This window comes from Aptenodytes patagonicus, chromosome 1 (genome assembly GCF_965638725.1).
Source record: "Aptenodytes patagonicus chromosome 1, bAptPat1.pri.cur, whole genome shotgun sequence".
Taxonomy (NCBI): domain Eukaryota; kingdom Metazoa; phylum Chordata; class Aves; order Sphenisciformes; family Spheniscidae; genus Aptenodytes; species Aptenodytes patagonicus.
Window position 1 is genome coordinate 1 of NC_134949.1, and position 12,465 is coordinate 12,465.

Consider the following 12,465-nt stretch of genomic DNA (forward strand, 5'->3'; position numbering starts at 1 on the left):
GGGGACACACACAACACACAGGGAAGGTGCCCAGGGCCACGGAGGGGTGCAGGGCTGGGGCGAGGGGGACCCCGAGGCTTGGGGGGGGGGGGGGGGCGCAGGGCTGGGGCAGGGGACTCACGCCTGCAGGCCCCGGGTCACGCCCACCCCGTCCCCGTCCCCGTGGCTGACCCAGGGTGGTGACCAGCTCCCGCAGGTCGGGGGGGCCCCCCCCCCCCAGGCACTCCAGGGCCTCCAGCACCTCCAGCGAGTTGCCCACGCAGCGGCCCAGCGGCTCGTCCATGCGGCTCAGCACGGCCGCCGTGCGGATGCCCAGCCGCTCGCCCACCGCCACCTGCGCGGGGACGCCGAGCGGCTGGGTGGGCAGGGCAGGAGGTGGCCCCAGCCCCGGGGGGGGGGGCGGTCACGGGTGGCCCCGGGGGCTCACCAGGCTCTGGGCCAGCTCCCGCGCGCTCTCCTGCGTGGGGTACAGGGCCGCGCTCCCGAACTTGACGTCCAGCACCAGCGCCGAGAGCTGCTCCGCTGCCTTCTTGCTCAGGATGGAGGCTGGGGGGCCGGGGCAGCCTCGCTGGGGCCCCGCCACCCTCGCCCCGCCGCGTGCCCCCTCCCCGGCCCCGCGCGGAGCCGGGGTGCCCGTCCCTGCCCCCCCTGTACCTGTGATGAGGGGCAGGCTGTCGACGGTGGCGGTGACGTCCCGCAGGCTGTACAGCACCCGGTCAGCCGGCGCCAGCTCCTCGCTCTGCCCCACGATGCAGCAGCCCACCCGCTCCAGGATGCTCTGCATCTGCGGGACCATCGCCGCGCTGCCTCCCATCGGTGTCGTCCCGCGTCCCGCCGGCCCCCCCCCCCCCAGGTCCCTTCCAGCCCGGCGCGCCGGCAGGGTGACGGTGGGGCAGTGGCCGCGTCCCCGTCCCTCACCTGCTCAGGGCTCTGGGAGACGCGGAAGCCGGGGATGGCCTCCAGCTTGTCCAGCGTGCCCCCGGTGTGGCCCAGGCCCCGGCCGCTGATCATGGGCACCTGCGGGCGTGGGGTGGGTGGGCGCAGGGGGTAGGGGGACCCCGCCCGGCCCCGCCTGCCCGGCCCGGACCCCCTCCCCCCCCCCCCGCTCACCTTGCAGCCGCAGGCGGCCAGGGCGGGGGCCAGGGCCAGGCTGACCTTGTCCCCCACGCCGCCCGTCGAGTGCTTGTCCACCAGCAGCCCCCCGCCAGGCGGGGGGCCAGGCCAGCGCCCGGCCCGAGGCTGCCATGGCCTGCGTCAGCGCCAGGGTCTCCGCCGCGTCCATGCCCCGCAGCCGGATGGCCATCAGCATGGCGCCTGGGGGGCACGGGGGTGGGCAGGGCGGTCCCGTCCTCCCCCCCCCCCCTCCCCTCCCCGGGGCCCCTGCAGCCCCCAGCTCTGACATCCCCGTCCCATCCCACCCCGAGGCTCTCCCTCTCGTCCCCCCGGGGTGGTCCCCGCCGCATCCCCTGGCCACGACCCCCTGCCACGTCCCGGGGCTGGCCTTGCTGTCCCACCCACCGCCCTCCGCGGGGCCCCCCTGTCCCACACCCCCGCCCCACCCGCCGCCGGGGACCCCCCCACACCCTGCCCCGGCCTCGTCCCCCTGTGCGTCCCACTGCAGCGGCCTTTGCCGTGTCCCCGTGCCAGGTCCCGCGGTGATGTGTCCTCCCCGCCCCGAGTCTGTCCCGGCCATGCTTCCTCCGCGTTCCCACCATGCCCCTGGCTGTGTGTTGTCCCGTCCCCGCCCCCCCCCCGACATCCCGCTGCCACAAGCCCCTTCCTGCCCCGTCCCCTCGGCGTGCTCGTCCCCCTGCCCCGCCGTGCGCCCACCGATCTGGCCCTGCTGTGCGGTGCCCTCCGTCACGCCGCGCACAAAGCTCTGGATCTCCTCCTCCTCCAGCCGCTCGCCGTCCCGCTTCTTGCGGATGAGGGCCGGGAGGGAGGCCCGGGCAGCCATCCTGGTTCCGCACGGCCGGCACCCCGATCCCACGGAGCTGGCACCCGCTCCTGCCCAGCCTGGCCCCGTGCCCGCGGCAGGGAGGCGTCTCTGGCGCTGGACTCTGTCCCAGGGCAGAGAGCGAGGGTCAGGCCGGGCGGGGAGAGGCCGGAGTGCGTGGGCGGCGGGGCTGGGCCCCCCCCCGGCCCCCCCCTCCACCCCCCCCCGGGCCCCATGGGGCAGCCCCAGGCGATGCCCAAGGGCTCTGCACGGCCACCCCTGCCTCGGACCCCCACAGCTCTCGGCGTCCCCACCCGCAGCACCCATGGCACCCGCAGGTCCCGTGGCACCCGTGGCATGTGCGGCACCTGCGGCACCCATGGTACGCGCAGCACCCACGGTGCCCTCAGCACGGGGGGGGGGGGGGGGGGGGGGTGTCCCACGGCGCTTTGCTGGCAAGTGTCCCCTCCCTGGCCAGCGCCCCCAGTGCCGCCCCACACCCCGAGGTCCTGCGTGGGGTCCGGGTGATCATGCGTGTGTGTCCCCCGGGCCCCTGGGGTGACACAGGCCCTGGGGGGGGACAGGGCAGGGGGCCGGGGTGGGCGCCTGCCGAGGGGCCGAAGGCTCTGGTGCCACGGGGGGAGCCAAGTGCCCCGTGTGGGGACCCGTGGCCAGAGTCGGGCCCCGGCGGCAGCGGGACGGGCGCAGCGGGGGTCACCAAGGGAGGCGCGAGCAGCAGCCCTGGCACAGCCGTGGGGCCGTGGCACGGCGGGCAGAGTGCCAGCAGCCAGCGGCACAGGGAGCCGGCGGCACCGGCCCTGCCCCGGCCGAAGCTCACTGCCGTCCTCTGCCCTTTGCCTGGCCGGGACGGGGAGCGGGACGGGGAGTGCCCGTGGCAGACCCCCCGCTGCTCAGGGGGTCAAGGCCAGGCAGGCGGGGATGGGACGGGGATGGGACGGGGATGGGACGGGGGTGGGATGGGCTTTTGTGAGGACGTCAGCAGCAAAAGGAAGGACGAGGGAAGAGGGGTCCTGGGCTGGGGGGGGCAGGGGACTTGGTGGCCCCAAGGGCACAGAAAGGCCCCGGTCCTCTGTGCCCTCTTTGCCCCAGCTCTGCCCTCAGGCCCCTGGGTCCCCATGGCTGCCCCCAGAGCGGGCTCGGGTGGGAGCCCCTCTGCCAGCGGGACGGGCTGCTCCGTGGGACCGGGGCTGCAGCAACCCCCTGCTGCGGGGAGGGACGGGATGGGATGGGACGGGACGGGATGGGGTGGGATGGGATGGGATGGGACGGGATAGGATGGGACGGGATGGGACGGGATGGGATGGGACGGGACGGGACGGGATGGGGTGGGATGGGGTGGGATGGGACGTGATGGGATGGGATGGGATGGGATAGGATGGGACAGGACGGGACGGGACGGGACGGGACGGGATGGGTTGGGACGGGATGGGACGGAATGGGATGGGATGGGACGGAATGGGACGGGACGGGACGGGACGGGACGGGACGGGATGGGACGGGTTGGGACGGGATGGGATGGAATGGATGGGATGGGATGGGATGGGATGGGATGGGATGGGACGGAATGGGATGGGACGGAACGGGACGGGATAGCATGACCGGCCAGAAGGTGTCAGCTGGGTGCGCTGGGCAGGCGGCAGGGACGGGGCTGGAGCAGGGAGGGCTGGTACCCATGTGGGCAGCGCATCCTCCATCCCTGGCATGCACCGCCCGGTTGTGGGGCCGTGGGGCCGTGGGGCCGTGGGGCCGTGGGGCCACAGCTCAGTCCTGCTCCCCCCCCCTCCGTGGCCTCGCCAGGGTCTCCTCCGGGAGAGAAGTGCAGGGGCTGGGAAAAGGGCAGCTCGCAGGGGCCCAGTGCTCCCCGCCCCCCCGGGGATGGCCACGGTGTCCGGGTGGTGCTGCCCGACCCAGGGCGGAGCGGGACGGGGCAGCCCCGGCCGGTCGACGCGGTGGGACACGAGGAGAGCAGGAGGGCGACTCTGGCTGAAGGCATCAATCTTTTGGCATCGGTTGTCCCCATCGCCCGCGGCCCCGCGGCGGCCCCGCACCCCCCTAGTCGGGCACGTCCACGATGAGGGGAGCCAGGTAGTCCGAGTGCCGGATCCCGAATGTCAGACCCCGCTGCTGGCCCTGCTGGGTGGGAGAGACGGCGGCGATGAGGGCCGGGGGTCTCACAGCCCCTGGCCCCCCGGCTGCCAGCACCGCCTCCCTGCCCTGCCCTGCCCTGCCCGCGCCGGCGAGACCCCCATCGCCCCCTCACCTGCTCGGGGCTGTAGGCGCCGGGTCCGGGCTTGGTGGTGGTGTCCCCGGGGAGGGGTTGCGCGCCAGCATGCTGTACTGCGGCGCCCGCCGCTTGTAGACGTCGGCGTCCACCATGCGGTAGCTGCAGGGCCCTGGCGTCTGCCGGCAGAGGATGCGGTGACCTGGCCCCCTTGGTACCCCGGCCCCCAGGCCCTCAGCACCCTGGCCCCCCAGCCCCCCACCCCCCTGACCCCCCGGCCCCCCACACCTCACCTTGCACAGGTCCTCGTAGAAGGCGCCGACGTTGCTGCGTCCCGGTATGGAGTAGTTGGGGGCCGAGCTCTTGCTCACCACGCGGGGCCCCAGCATGGGGGGCAGCTGGTAGGCAGCGGGACCTGGGGGAAATGGGGCTCAGCCGGGCCCTGCCAGGGGGCTGGGGTGCAGTGGGACGGGGGGGTTACCCCCCTTGGGGAGGTGGGGAGGGAGGACTCAGCCCGGGGATGATGGGGGGCTCAGCCCGGGGACGATGGGGGGCTCAGCTCGGGGACGATGGGGGGTTCAGCCCAGGGATGGTGGGGGGTTCAGCCCGGGGAGGATGGGGGGCTCAGCTCGGGGACGATGGGGGGTTCAGCCCAGGGATGGTGGGGGGCTCAGCCCAGGGATGGTGGGGGACTCAGCCCGGGAACGATGGGGGGCTCAGCCCAGCCTGGGAGGATGATGGGGGCCCCAGCCCGGCCCGGGGGGATGATGGGGGCCCCAGCCCGGCCCGGGGGGACGATGGGGGGCCCAGCCCGGCCCCCGTCTCTCCTACCCGGCGTCTGGTGGCTGGTGCCCTGCCTTGTGCGGGAGCGGAGGGAGCAGGCGGAGGGGAAGGCCAACCTGCCGGCCCTCTCTGGAGAGTAGCAGCCTGGGGGGAGCGGGGGGGGCTGAGCCATGGGCACGGCTGGGGAGGGTCCCCGGCCCTGCCCCCCCCCCCCCCCCCCCCCGGGGCTCCCGGCCCCCCCCCTCACCTGGCCCGGGGGTGCGGATGGGCGGCAGGTCACGGGGGCGGCCGTAGATGGAGAAAGCGGGGGTCCCATCCTTGCCCTTGGCGGTGGTCCCAGGGGGCAGCAGGTACGCCGGCCCGGGGAGCGCTCCTCCTGCCGCCCCCCCGCGCGCACCCCGAAGCTGTAGGCAGGGGCGCGGCCGCGGGAAGGGGTCGTGCAGACGGTAGCCTGCGCGGGCGGGGGGCTCGGTGGGCCGCGGGACCCCCGGCCCCCCAGCTCCCCGGCCCCCGGCGCCCCGCCAGCGCCGCGGCCCCCCCCCCCCCCCCCGGCCTCCCATGGCCCCGACTCACCGACGTTGGTGGGGAGCCCGTACTTGGGCCCGGGGCTGCCGTACAGAGCCGCGATGGGGCCCCGGGGGCGGTGGGGCCTCCAGCTGCCCACCCAGGCGTTGGCTGACATGGCGGGCCCTGCCGGGAGCGAGCGCAGCCCCTCAGCCCCGTCCCCCCCCACCCCAGCCCCGCTGCCCTCCGGTGCCAGCCGCGGGGTCCCCTCGGAGAAGGACGCGGGTCCGCAGCCTGGGCGCCAGCGGCCGTCCGCGGGCAAGCAGCCAGCAACATGGCGGCAGCGGCACCGGCAGCCTGGCGGCACGAGCGTCACAATGGCTGGGGAGCTCTGGGGTTCCGCACCCCCCCTGCACTCCGGCACCCCCCCTGCTCAGCACCCCGGGGACGACAGCCCTGACGGCCCCAGGGAAGGAACCCCTGCGCCCCAGGGGTGAAGCCTCCCAGCACCCCATGCATGCAGCCCCTCAGCAGCCCCAGGGATGCAGCGCCTGGCACCCCAAAGATACAGCCCCCAGCACCCCATGGGTGCAGCCCCCGCACCCCAAAGATACAGCCCCCAGCACCCCATGGGTGCAGCCCCCAGCACCCGATGGATGCAGCCCCCAGCACCCCATGGGTGCAGCCCCCAGCACCCCATAGATACAGCCCCCAGCACTTCATGGGTGCAGCCCCCGCACCCCAAAGATACAGCCCCCAGCACCCCATGGGTGCAGCCCCCAGCACCCCATAGATACAGCCCCCAGCACCCCATGGGTGCAGCCCCCAGCACCCCATAGATACAGCCCCCAGCACTTCATGGGTGCAGCCCCCAGCACCCGATGGATGCAGCCCCCAGCACCCCATGGATGTAGCCCCCAATACCCCATGGATGCAGACCCCAGCACCCCATAGATACAGCCCCCAGCACCCCATGGATGTAGCCCCCAATACCCCAGGGATGCAGACCCCAATACCCCAGGGATGCAGACCCCAGCACCCCATGGATGCAGCCCCCAGCGCCCCATAGATACAGCCCCCAGCACCCCGTGGATGCAGCCCCTGGGACCCCAGGGATGCACCCCCAGCCCCGGGGTGGGGGTCCCGGCGGGGCTGAGGCCCCTTACCCTGAGCAGTGCCGAGCTCCGGCCGGGCTCTCCTCCCCCAGTTACTATGGCACCCGCACAACAAACTGCGCTGGGCAGCCGGGGACGGGGATGGGGACATGGGGGTGTCATGGGGGCACGGGGACAGGGACGCGCAGGCAGCTGCGGGCATGGGGCTGCCCCGCTGCAGGAGTCATCCGTAGGAGAGACTGGTCCTGGGGGCACGGGGGTCCCACATGGGCCATGGGGGTCCCATGGGGGCCATAGGGATCCTAGAGGAGCCACCGGGGTTCCACAAGAGCCGTGGGGGATCCCACAGGGGCCATGGGATCCCACTGTGACCATGGGGGTCCCACATGTGTCACAGGTTCTCCCTAAGGCCATGGGGGACCCTTGGGGATCACAGGAGTCCCACACGGGCCATGGGATCTCTCTGGGAGTACAGGAGCCCCACTGGGGTGATGGGGGTCTCCCAGACGCCGTGGGGGTCCCGTGGGGGCTATGGGGGTTCCATGGGGTGTGCTGCAGGGCTTGGTCCGCCAGCCCTGGCTGTTCCTCTGGCAGACGTTCTCCCTGCCCCGGGTTGCCTGGACACTGTCCCTGTCCCTGTCCCTGTCTCCGTCCCCATCCCCATCCCCGTCCCCGTCCCCGTCCCCGCACCCCACAGTGGCTGGTGGCCGGGTGACCCCGGTGCCCCATGCACACCAGGCCCCGGCTGGGTCCCTCCCTCCCCAGCCCCACGGCGCCGTGGGGCAGCGTGGGATCCCGATCTGGGCAGCGAGGCCCCGGGTGCGCAGGACGAAGGATGCGCAGACCAGGCTGGGCTCAGGGACCTTTACTGTGGCTGGCGGCCGGGCTGCGCCGTGGCGGGCAGGGGCGGTGGGCAGGGGCGGCAGGCAGGGGCGGCGGGCAGGGGCAGCGGGGCCGGCGCTGGGGGCTGCCCGTGTCTCTAGGCGCTGGACTTGCAGATGAAGGGTTTTCTGTCGGTGCAGGCGTCGCTGTACCACGTCATGAAATCTGGAAGGGAAAGAGGCCGTGAGCCCCCCCCCCCCGGGGACCCCCACGGCCCCTGCGGCACAGCCCCCCTGCAGCCCTGCTGCCAGGAGCGCAGCCCGGGGCACGCACACCGCGCGTGTGCGTGTGCGCGCCCACGTGCAGAGTGCGTGCGTGTGCGAGGGATGTCTGTGTGTGCACATGGCGCGTACACGTGCATGTGTCTGTGTGTGCATTGTGCGTGCGTGTGTGCGCAGCACGCGTGCGCCGCGCATGTGTGCACGGGGCGTGCGCGCGCGCGTGTGTATGCACTGTGTATGTGCGTGCACAGCGCGTGTCCATACATGTGCACAGGGTGCATGTGTGTATGTGTGTGCTCCTGCACAGCATGTGTGTGCTTGTGCAGGTGTGTGTGTGTGCACGTGTCCGTGTGTGCGTGTACCCCCAGGTGCCACCCGCCACCGAGGGCTGCCCCAGCTGCAAGCTAGCAGCCGCCGTGGGGGTCAGCCTGTGCTGTGGGTGGTCGGGGACGCTGGTGGCCGGGGACGCTGGTGGCCAGGAAAGCTGGTGGCCGGGTCCCCGGTGCCACCGGTGGGGCCATGCTCGCTGGGGCCGTGCTCACCGGTGGCATCCTGCAGCGCGACGCAGGCTCTCCTCCTGGGGCCGGGCTGCCGGTGCCAGGAGCCGTAGTCCATGTCCGAGCTGTCTGACCACTGCCAGCGGCGGCTCTGCGGGGGGGGGGAATGACTCTGTGACCCCCAGCTGGTGCCACCGGCCCCGCTCAGGGCTGCCGGGAGCGGGTCTCGGGGGTCCCGGGGGGGGTCCCGACTCTGCCCCGGGGCTGCACTCACCCCCAGGGGACGGTGGAGGCCGATCCAGATGCCGTCGTCTCCGTACTCCTCCTCCTCGCTGTCCTCACCGGAGCGTGAGGAGGAGAGCAGGGCGGCGATGGCCCGGTGCTCCTCCGCACTATGCACCGAGGCCAGGTGGGTGCCTGCGCCGAAGCGCTGGCAAAAGGCCTGCGGCGGGGACGGGAGGGTGATGCCGGGTCCCGACCCCAACCCCTGGTCCCTGACCCCAACCCCTGGTCCCTGACCCCAACCCTTGGTCCCCGACCCCAACCCGTGGTCCCAGACCTCCGGCTCCACTAAGGCTGAGGATGGGACTGGTGCTGTGGGCACGTGGGCGCACGTGGTGCCCGGCACAGCTGGATGCTCTCCCTCGGCACAGGGTGGCCGTGGTGCCACTGTGGTGGCAGCCGGTCCCGTACGGGGCCAGGACCTCCTCGGAGAGGAGCATCCCCATCCCGGGTGGCACCGGCACCCCAATGCGCGGCCCTGGCAGGGACCAGCAAAACTCAGCTCCCTGCCGAGCGCTGCAGGGCACTGCGGCCATGGGGGGGGGGTGGATGGGGTGCCCCATGGGGGGGGGGGGGGGGCGTCACCCCCAAACCCACGTCCCCCCAGCCCCCCCAACCATCTCACCTCTGCCCTTCTCCAGCTCAGCTCCCGGGGGAAGAAGCCGTAGCACCCCTCCTCGAAGGGCACCCAGCCCCAGGCGCAGGCAGCCGGCTCCTGCCCTGCGGGGACGGCGGGGGGTCAGGCAGCGGGGGGGCGCGGGGCGCACCGCAGTGCCCCCACCACCCCGGCACTCACCGCGCAGCCAGGGGATGAGCAGCAGGCAGCCCAGCAGGCTGAGCCTCAGCGTCCTCATCGGTCCCATCTGTCCCTTCCCTGGGGAGGGACGGCGGCAGGATCGGGGGGTGCTCAGCTCCCTGCTGAGCCCCCCCACCCTACGGGTGCCCGAGCCCCCTGCCCGGCCCTCCAGCTGAGCCCAGGCTCAGCCTGGCAGCAGGAGGGCCGGGCAGGGGACTCGACAGGGGTGCATGGGGACGCCCCCCCCCCAACCTGGTGGTGGTGTGGTTGCGGCAGTGGGTGCAGGGGAGCCCATAGTGTGCAGCTGCGGGGGGGGGTCAGGGTGCTCCAGCAGTGCACAGGGGAGCAGCAATGAGACGGAATCAGGAGGGAGGGGAGCGGGGTGCAGGGGTGCAGGGTGTGGGGGTGCAGGGTTGTGGGGTGCAGGGTGTGGGGGGTGCAGGGTGTGGGGGTGCAGGGTTGTGGGGTGCAGGGTGGGGAGGGTGCAGGGGGTGCGAGGGTGCAGGGGGTGGGGGTGCAGGGTGGGGTGCAGGGTGGGGAGGGTGCAGGGGGTGCGAGGGTGCAGGGTGCAGGGATGAAATGAGCAGGGGTGCAGGATAGAGGGATTCAGGGTGCAGGGCTGCAGGGTTACAGGGGTGCAGGGATGTTGGGGTGCGGGGTGTGAGGAACCGGGCATGTGGACACAGGGAGGTGGGTTGCAGGGGTGCAGGGTGTGGGAGGGTGTGGGTGCAGGGTTGCGGGGTGCAGGGGTGCAGGGTGTGTGGACACAGGGAGGCGGGTTGCAGGGGTGCAGGGTGTGGGAGGGTGTGGGTGCAGGGGTGCAGGGTTGTGGGGTGCAGGGGTGCAGGGTGTGTGGACACAGGGAGGCGGGTTGCAGGGGTGCGGGATGCAGGGTTACAGGGATGCAGGGGTGTAGGATGTGGGGTGCAGGGCACAGGGGTGCAGAGTGCAGGGGCTCCTGGGCTGTTGTGGCTGCAGGCTGGGGCAGGGGATGCCCTGCGGCCAGGTCACCCCGATGCGGGAGTGCAGCCCCCCCCTCCCCCCCCCCCCGCGATGCAGCAGGGACTCACCTGCGTCCCCTCGGCAGCTCGGCACGGCAGCGGGCGCTGGCTCGGACCCTCCGGGGAGCTGGGCAGCAGCCCCAGGGGTTTTATCCTCAGGCAGGCGGGGAGGGGTGGGCGGCGAGGCACGCCGTGAGCCACCCTAAATGTCATCCCTGCCCCAAAGCAAACAGGGCCGACCGCAGCTGGGCCCCGTCGACGCACGCAGGCAGCTCAGCGGCGCGTGGCCCCCGCTGCTCCCTTTGATGGGGCGTCCGTGGCGGGGAGGCCCCGGCTTTGCTTTCGTCGTCACCCCCCGAAGGGGCGGCCGCGCTCGGGTGCCAGCGCCGGAGCCAGGGGCGAGTCCGGCCAAGATGAAAAGACCTTCCCCGGCCCCGCGCGTCCTGCTTTCGCTCGTGAGCAGCAGGAGCAGCGTGTCCCCCCAGCCCCCACTCACACGGCCCCGACGCCACCTCCGCCACGCGTCCCCCCCCCCCCCCCCCCCCTCGCCCCATGCTGGCACCCGGGCGGTGGCAGCGCCCCGGCCTCTGGCACAGCGAGGGAAGGGTGCTGGCGTGGTGCCGTTCCCCGGTGCGGGCTGCCCCGGCACGGGGAGAGGCACCCGGAGCTCGGGCTGCCAGGGCTGCTCGGGGGGGGGGGTGGGGGGGGTCCCTGCCCAGCTGGGCAACGGGGCTCGTCGGGCTCCCTCGCGCCACGTACCCCCCCGGGACGGAGGGCAGGGGATGCCCAGCTCCATGCCGGGACGGAGGGCAGGGGACGCTCCACAGATGAGGGGGGCGGTGGCAGGGGGTCCCCCGAGATCCCGGCTGCAGCCCTGGCCCCTCACCCCGGCGATGTGTTTTGGGGGCTCCTCCGGCTCCCTGGCACCGCGGCCAACCCCCGGAGCGCCGGCCCGTGCGAACGGCCCCGCGGCCGTTCACGGCCCGAGATCAAACGCCTCCGCCTGGCATCAAACCGGCCGCGGGCCCCGCGCCAAGCCGGCCGGCATGGCAGGGAACGCGCCGGTGCAGCCGGGCTGCGGGGGGGCTCCAGCGCCCGCCCAGGGGGCTCAGCACCCAGCCAGGGGCTTCGGCACCCAGCTGCGGGGCTCAGCACCCAGCTGTGGTGTTCGTCACCCGGCTATTGGGCTCAGCACCCAGCTGCGGGGCTCAGCACCCAGCTGTGGTGTTCATCACCCAGCCATGGGGCTCAGCACCCAGCTGTGGGGCTCAGCACCCAGCTGTGGTGTTCGTCACCCAGCTATTGGGCTCAGCACCCAGCTGTGGGGCTCAGCACCCAGCTGTGGGGCTCAGCAGCCAGCTGTGGTGTTCATCACCCAGCCAGGGGGTTCGGCACCCAGCTGCGGGGCTCAGCACCCAGCTGTGGTGTTCATCACCCAGCCATGGGGCTCAGCACCCAGCCGTGGTGTTCATCACCCAGCCATGGGGCTCAGCACCCAGCTGCGGGGCTCAGCACCCAGCCGTGGTGTTCATCACCCAGCCATGGGGCTCAGCACCCAGCTGCGGGGCTCAGCACCCAGCTGTGGGGCTCAGCACCCAGCTGTGGTGTTCATCACCTGGCCATGGGGCTCAGCACCCAGCTGCAGGGCTCAGCACCCAGCCGTGGTGTTCATCACCTGGCTATGGGGCTCAGCACCCAGCTGCAGGGCTCAGCACCCAGCTGCGGGGCTCAGCAGCCCGCTGTGGTGTTCAGCAGCTAGCTATGGGGCTCAGCACCCAGCTGCGGGGCTCAGCACCCAGCTATGGTGTTCATCACAGACCATGGGGCTTGGCACTCATCTACGGGGTTCAGCACCCAGCCGTGGGGTTTGACACCCAGCTGCAGGGCTCAGCACCCAGCCAGGGGGCTTGGCACCCAGCTGTGGGGCTCAGCACCCACCTGTGGGGTTCAGCACCCAGCTGCAGGGCTCGGCACCCAGCCCTGGGTTTTGGCACCCAGCTGCGGGGCTCGGCAGCCCGCTGTGGGGTTTGGCACCCAGCTGTGGGGTTTGGCACCCAGCCTTTGGCACTGCTGGAGCAGCCTAAGGGCGACCCGGTTGTAATGGAAACATACTGGCAGGGAAGGATCTGCACTTAGCTGGGAGCCCGCGGCATCCTTGATAAGGGCAGCAGAAAGAAATGGTGATAACAAACGGCCCTTCCAGGAA

The 12,465-nt window shown here is 73.0% G+C and overlaps 3 protein-coding genes across 3 annotated transcripts; all 3 read right to left on the reverse strand.

Moving 5' to 3' along the window:
• Positions 1-171: 171 nt before the first annotated feature.
• TYMP (thymidine phosphorylase) lies at positions 172-2,030 on the reverse strand (the record flags this gene model as incomplete). Its single annotated transcript, XM_076328606.1, is given in 7 exon segments — positions 172-334; positions 428-546; positions 655-784; positions 919-1,017; positions 1,111-1,200; positions 1,202-1,314; positions 1,831-2,030. Coding segments are annotated over 7 exon segments (841 nt in total), but the record flags the coding sequence as incomplete, so codon positions are not given.
• A 1,926-nt stretch (positions 2,031-3,956) lies between these two features.
• Positions 3,957-5,643, reverse strand: CIMAP1B (ciliary microtubule associated protein 1B). The gene is given in 9 exon segments (XM_076328607.1): positions 3,957-4,087; positions 4,218-4,273; positions 4,276-4,357; positions 4,472-4,593; positions 5,010-5,105; positions 5,209-5,328; positions 5,331-5,394; positions 5,396-5,412; positions 5,535-5,643. Coding segments are annotated over 9 exon segments (744 nt in total). The 3' UTR covers positions 3,957-4,009.
• Positions 5,644-7,559: 1,916 nt separating this feature from the next.
• LOC143155592 (struthiocalcin-2-like) lies at positions 7,560-9,316 on the reverse strand. Its single transcript, XM_076328563.1, has 5 exons — positions 9,259-9,316; positions 9,088-9,182; positions 8,455-8,622; positions 8,226-8,331; positions 7,560-7,627 (listed from the first exon to the last, which is right to left on the reverse strand). Exons 1-5 carry the CDS (start codon positions 9,314-9,316, stop codon positions 7,560-7,562), a joined length of 495 nt encoding a protein of 164 aa, XP_076184678.1.
• Positions 9,317-12,465: the final 3,149 nt, after the last annotated feature.